At 53.2% G+C, this 6,775-nt stretch overlaps 1 protein-coding gene across 1 annotated transcript; it reads right to left on the bottom strand.

The window, feature by feature from the left end:
• Nucleotides 1-4,576: 4,576 nt before the first annotated feature.
• Nucleotides 4,577-6,168, bottom strand: KCNJ4 (potassium inwardly-rectifying channel, subfamily J, member 4). Its single transcript, XM_009581448.1, has one exon. The coding sequence runs from the start codon at nucleotides 6,109-6,111 to the stop codon at nucleotides 4,837-4,839; it is 1,275 nt and encodes a 424-aa protein (XP_009579743.1). The 5' UTR covers nucleotides 6,112-6,168; the 3' UTR covers nucleotides 4,577-4,836.
• Between the last annotated feature and the right edge of the window lie 607 nt (nucleotides 6,169-6,775).

Raw genomic sequence — 6,775 nt, 5'->3', positions numbered from 1 at the left:
GAACCTGCTACCGGCTCAGCTCCTCCTGCTGTGGCATCCCCCGGCCGTGGGATACCGTGCCCCGGGCGGCTGCATCGACAGACTGCCTCCCCTTCCTTCCCATCCCCCTGCTGTCCCCCTGCACCTGCCCCGGCGGGGCTGCCCCAGCTGGCCCTACGCTGCCCCATGCTTTCAGCATCCCAGCAGGCTGCCTTCCCTCCTCTCCCCCTCCTGCACAGCCGGCAATAACCCATCCCGGCTTTTGTGGGTTTAGCACAGGGCCGGCGCCTGCGGGGTTTTCCAATAGTGGAGCTCCATTAGGGCCCAGCTCTGCTCTTACCACGGGCAATGGCAAAAGTCCCATTGACTTCACGGGGCAAGAGCAGGCCCTTAATGGCCTGGGAAGGTAAGGTGCCTTTTTCTGCTTTTTTTTTTTTTTTTTTTTGGTGACATTTAAAACCATGGCCACTTCATATTGCCCACCCAAAAGCTGGGAGAGACCTCAGGCCCTCCTGCGAAGGCAAAGAAGGGCTGCTAAAGCTCGAAATGAGCAGAAGAGGCATTTTGCCGCACAGAGGTCACGAGCCTGCATCCAGCCACCAGGGCAGCGGCGTGCCCCGCTCTGTTCCTGGGCAAAACCGAGCTGGGTTGAAAAGGAATGCATTTGTTCAGCAGCACAGAGATTTTCAACACCATTTCCTGATCACGGAAATCCAAACCCATTTTCTCCCTGTTTGAGATTATTGTTATGTTTCTTGAAAATATTTTTAGTTGCAGTGTGTATCAAAATGTTTTGCTGAGCAAGTTTTGGGTGAGTTGAAAGGTGCCAATGATGGTTTCTATTCAAAAGGGTTGGCCAGAAGTGTCACCAAAAATAAAACATAAAACAAGTTTCTCAAGTGTCATTTAAAACAACAACAACATTCATCTGAAAGCTGGGAAGAGTGACAGCAGCGTAGTTAGTTGTCACGGGATAGAGGATCTGAACCAGTGCCTGGATCTTATTCATAGGGAAAAAGTCCTTCCTCTCCCCATTATCTTTCTGGTGTTTGAATAGATTTCAATAACGAGCCAAGGAAATTGTTGAGAAGTAAGACAGGAAAAAAATATAGGTTGTGGTCAGATAAACGAAGCAGCAGTGCCTTCCTCCTGAAAAGCAAGCTGCCAGCCCCTCGGGATTAGGGGCAGGTCTTGGGGAAAGCAGTACCTCCATCAGATCCTGGAGGAGGGGTAAAGAGCCCGGGGACATCGTGCCCCGGCGGGCAATAGAGGTGTCTTCTCTGGAGAGCACAGGACAAGAACGTGTCACCTACCTGAAAGGTGATGCTCCACATATATGCAAAAGCCAAAATATCAGGTGTGTTTACAGTTGTGAATGGCTTGGAGAGCTGATTTGCAGGCTCCTTAAAAATGTACAGTCTTCTTTATAACAAACAGCCTTCCGAGGTGGATTCTCCTGGTGGCCTTTCATGGGCTGCATAAAGGAGTCCCCAGCCTACAGCCAGAGAGGCGCTTGTTGAGATGGACGCTGCTGTCGCATGGCACTTGTGTGTACATCCTTGGGTGTTTATGGGATGAAGTTGTGGTATAGGAGGGGTTATGCCCCCATGTGTGGCATATGCGTGTAGGTACATGCAGAGTGTGCTTGGGCACAAGTACTCTGCGATTCAAGCATGCAGGTGCAGAAGTACCTGTTCAGAAGGATGTACATGCCGCTGTGTATCAGCAAAGCCTGTGGGCATGTGTGCAGCTTGCAGAGGCAGAAGAGCACTTTTTACTGGGAGGATTGACCTCACCGTGCCGTCAGATGGGCTATGTGTGCCCAAGGAACCCGCCATTTTGGCAACGTAAGCACAGCTGCGGGAGGAGCGCTTGACGGGCAGAGGTTTACCCATCACCTCTGTTCTCCTGCCCTCTGCCTGTTCCTCTCCTTCCCCCTGCCCCCTCCCTTCAGCCCCCTTCTCTCCCTTGGGTCCTTCTCAGCTCTCTCCCCTCTCTAACAACATGACGGTGTTGCCAGCTTTCTCCCAATTTTATTGTGAACAGCAGGGGTTTAGCTGTGTCTTCTCCACCGCGATGCCAAACATGACGTGAAAAGGGACAGCAGGTTCAAATGTACAGAGGGGGCTGGGATCCCAGCGTGGCTGCGTGATGCTTGTTCCCTTAGCATTATTGCAACCTTTTCCCATTTTTTCCCCAAGAATCACGTCGTCTGAAGCGAGAGGTGGCAGTGCTGGCCTGTGTGCCGCCTCCACCACCCCGGTGCATGCCCGTGGCCCTGGTGCACCTCAGCTGCCCCATCCTTGCCCAGGTTCCCTGGGCCCTCGCTCCTTGGAGATAAGCCTCCCAAGAGCTAACAGGCTGTGGGCACTTCATCCCCACCAAGTGCTGCCATCTGCCTCCGAAGGATACTGTACCTTGGCGGGGGGGTGCCCAGCCATGCGGGTTCCCCCTCTCCTGGAGGCCACCACCTCAGTCTGTGTCCTGGATGCCCGTGTCCTCTCACACAGAGTCCTTCTCTCTCGGTCCATTAGGTTGTTTCCATTGCCATGGCCAGTGGCAGGCACCCAGCTCTGAAAGCTGTATTAAAAGCCAGGTCAATACCAGCCCCTGCTTATTCCCTCTGGGGAAAATAAATAAATAATAAAAGGAGGGAGGGAGGGACTTCATTAATTAGCAATGGGGAGGCGAGGTGGGACAGGGACCCACGTGGAAAAATGGGGCTGTGTATGAAGTCATACATGGGAAAAGCCAGGATCTACGAGCTCCTCTCCCCACTCTGTGCCCGATGGGAGGAGAGGGAGGCATCAGCAGTGATGCCTTTCCTTTCCCCCACCTCTCCTGATACCCTGCTCTTCGGTTGTCACCTATCTGCTCTTCTCTCATCCTCCCTCCAGCTCCTCTTCCCTTCTTGGCAAGGCTTCCCAGAGGTGTCAGATCACTGCTTGGGTGCAGAGCAAACCCGTGCGGGGCATCTGTCCCCCTGCAAAACCTGTGCACCAGGACGAGAAATGGCCACATCTGGGTTTAGACCCGCCTTGTTAGTCTATCCCTGCTCTTTCTCAAATGCACTCCCATATTACCTCACTTTCTCTTCTTCTTTTTCTCTTCCTCCTCCTCCGCCTGCCTGCTGTTCCTGCTTCTTCCTCTCACTCCTGCTATTTCCTTCCTTCCCCTTCTGCTTCTTCCCCCCTTCCTCTTGCTTCTTGAACCAATTCCAAATTGATACTGAGATGTTGTTTTTCTGCTTTGTAGAGCAGGGCTTGGGTGGGACATCATTTCTTCAGCCATTCCCCCCATAGCACCGCTGTTGGGTGCCCAGAGCAGCTTCCTGAGCTACCTGTTTGTCTGTCCTCGTATCATCTACAGTTTTGAAGGAGTGATTCTGCTGCTCCTAAAGGAAAAGGCTCACTAGGTTTTCACGTCTTTTGTGAAATGACAGCAAAGTGATGTTACAGGTCTACCTCTCGTTGACGTCCTCCCTCATTTCCTCTCGTTCTTACTTGCCTTTAGCAAAAAAAACAGAGGTTTTGGGTTTGGGGTTTTTTTTTTTTTTGAGCTTTACGTCTAGAGCAGTGTCTTGCACATCTCTGCCTCTTTATCAAGCATGTCTATAACCTTTCCCTGGGCAAAACTCTCGTTACCTCCAAAGCAAGCAGGATTGTTTGTCCCATCCTACTGGTAATTTTAATGCAAATGCTTCCCTCCCTCCATACATTTTGTAGGATCTTCTCCCCGAGCAAATTCTCTGAGCCTCTTATTGTAGGTCTTTACCAGAGAGGCCCGGAACAGGGGAGCCCTCGTGGTGGAGCTTCCAGGCGCCAACGCCATACAAACAGCACTAATAACTCTCATCGGTCTCTATACCAGGCTGCAGCCTTGGGGCCTCTCCTTTGCTTCCAAACCTCCCCCTGGGATATTAGACTTTATTAAAAATAAATAGTTACAAATTCAGTTTTACAGCTGATGGCAGCAGGGAGAAGAACGGAGGAGGTGAAAGGAGCAAGTCGAGGGTCTGCTGTCCAGTCAGGTCACTTGTCTGTCATCCCGGCGGCGCTGTGCCAGGGAGCAGTCTGAGTGTGCAAGCACAGGGCCCTGCCTCCTCTGCCAGGCGTCTGAGGAGAGGAGCAGGACATGTTTTTCAAGAGGACTGGGAGAACTGGGTCTGAGTCCGTGTAGCCGAGCTGCTTCTGGAGGTGACAGATGCCAAAAGCCAAGGAGGGTGCAGAGTAGGCTACGTAGAGCGTCCTTGTCTCCTAGCTTGGCATTTGCAGTGGAAGAATATGGATTTCAGTTCTCGTTCTCTTTTATATACGAAGAAAGAGTCATGTGCAACAAGCAATAAACATGCAAGTAAACCCCTCCCTTGAGATCCTTCCCCACTCCCTCCAGGAGTCCTAAACTCTCCCATCCATCCTCATCTGGTCAGTGCTTAGGTATCGCTCCTCTCCTAGTGACCGTCATGACTCTTGACAGCCATGGGGCCTACCCACGTCGAGAGGGGACAGAAAGTCTGCTTGTTGTGGGTCCCGGTCTGTCCGTTGAGGGCACGGACTCCCGTCACCTCTCCAGAGATGAGAAACCAGGCGCGCTGCTCTCCTGTCTCTGGCCAGGAAAGGGATCCTAGCACAAGCTGCACACGTGGGAAGAGTAGTGTATCCTCACCCCTCTTCCAGGCAGTGACTTCATGGGAAAGGGAGTATATCAGAGCAGCTCCAGGTCTTGATGTACTCAGGGGCTGAGAGGCAGTTACAGGAGGCATTTTTTGGTGGGCAAGGGACTTATCCAGCTACGTACGGGTGCAGAACGGAGGAGGAGACGGTGGGCAACGGGTGTGGAACGGGGAGGCTGGAGGAGTCAGATGGCCGACTCCCTGCGGTATGAGATTGTATCTAGGGGCAGAGTTGCCTGGAGCCGCTCCAGGTCCAGGTGGCTTCCAAAATCCATCATCTGGATGACGCCTCCCTCCTCCTTGGTGCTGCCCCCTAACACCACACCCACTTCGTCATCATCTTCATCTTCGTCTTGACTGACAAGAGCCAGCTCATTCTCATAGCAGAAGGCACTGGGAGGTGGGGGAGAAGGTAGGATAGTCATCTTGCTTTCTTGCAGCTCCCGGGCTGAGCAGCAAGGCGTGCCGGCTACCTCATAGGTCTTGTGAAAGCGCGAATAATCCACTTTGTAGTGGTTCTTCTCCTCAAACACAACTGGTTCAAAACGATGACCCCAAAGGATTTCACTAGCGAGGTAAGAGCTTCGTGCCTGTGTGGTCATGGCTGTGGCTTCCACCATCCCCTCCAGGATAACAACAATCTCAAAGTTCTCCGTCTCCAGCTCCTCCTTGCCAATCCCATAGAGCGGGCTCTCCTCGTCAATCTCATGAACGATAATAATGGGTGAGACCAAAAATATACGATCGAGGCCCACGTCATAGCCCACATTTAGGTCCCGCTGGTCCAGGGGGAGGTATTCCCCTTCCTCTGTCATGTAGGGCTTGATGAGCTGGGCTCGGACATGGGCCTCCACGATGTGGCTCCTCCTCAGGTTGCCCACCCGCCACATGAGGCACAGTTTGCCATCCCGCACGGAGATGACCGCATGGTGACTGAAGAGTAGGGTCTGGGCCCGCTTCTTGGGCCTTGCCATCTTGGCCATGATAGTGCCAATCATGAAGGAGTCGATAACGCAGCCCACGATGGACTGGACCACAACTGCCATGATAGCCAGCGGGCACTCCTCAGTCACGCAGCGGAAGCCGTACCCAATGGTTGTCTGTGTCTCCACTGAGAAAAGAAAAGCCCCTAGGAAGCTGTTCACGTGCATGATGCAGGGCTTGAGGAGAGAGGGACTGCCTCCCGCTGCCGGTGCGTTGAGGTCGCCGTGGAAGAAAGCGATGCACCAGAAGAGGAAGCCGAAGAAGAGCCAGGAGACCAGGAAGGCGGCAGAGAAAATCATAAGCATGTACCGCCAGCGCGTGTCCACACAGGTGGTGAAGATGTCGGCCATGTAGCGCTGAGACTTGTTGCTTAGGTTGGCAAAATAGACGTTGCACTGGCCGTTCTTCTTCACAAAACGGTTACGGTGCTTCCGCCGGGGGGCATGGCCCTTCCCGTTCCGGCTGTGCCCGTTCATGCTGCCCAGTGCAGAGACCTTGTGTCCATCCTCTTCGGTCGAGACGATGCTGTACCTGGAAGAGAAGAAAGAGGCATTTCCAGCAGAAATACGTGAAGAATAACAGCAACCACTGAGACAGCGAGGGCGGGAGACAGGTGGGTGGCTCACAGGGCTACGGTAGCATGATGTTGAATACCACAACAGCACGTTTCCCTGGTTATTGCATCGTGGTGCCACCCTGACCAAATTGGTGGAGCTCGGCTGCAATATTTGCCGAGTCTTGCTGCCAGGAGATTGTATCTAGCAAAGTCCCGAGGGCAGCAAAGCAGGAGAACCTTGTAGCGCTGTGCTATCTTCCAGCCTTTGTGGTGAGGAGGGATCCAAGGCTTCAAAGTCTGACGGCAGCTGGGACAGCCAGGAAGCCTGGGAGCAAGCACCCGCAGTCTGGCCACGTTTTGGCCCTGACATTATATAAGGCCGGGAGTTTCTATTTTCTCCTCCGCTCTCCTCACTGATTTCATGGTGCGTCGGTGACAATGTTTATACACTTCCTGATCTCAGGACAATTCTGTTGCCACAGCAACGCGCGTGGCTCCCAGCATCCCGCATCCGAAGCCAAAGGTGTAATTTGGAGATCAACAGCCAAAGTGCTGGCAGATTTCCCTGGTTGAAGCTCCCCACA

Source organism: Fulmarus glacialis, unplaced genomic scaffold (genome assembly GCF_000690835.1).
Source record: "Fulmarus glacialis isolate BGI_N327 unplaced genomic scaffold, ASM69083v1 scaffold6147, whole genome shotgun sequence".
NCBI classification, from domain to species: Eukaryota; Metazoa; Chordata; class Aves; order Procellariiformes; family Procellariidae; genus Fulmarus; species Fulmarus glacialis.
This window is presented reverse-complemented; position numbering and strand designations above follow the sequence as displayed.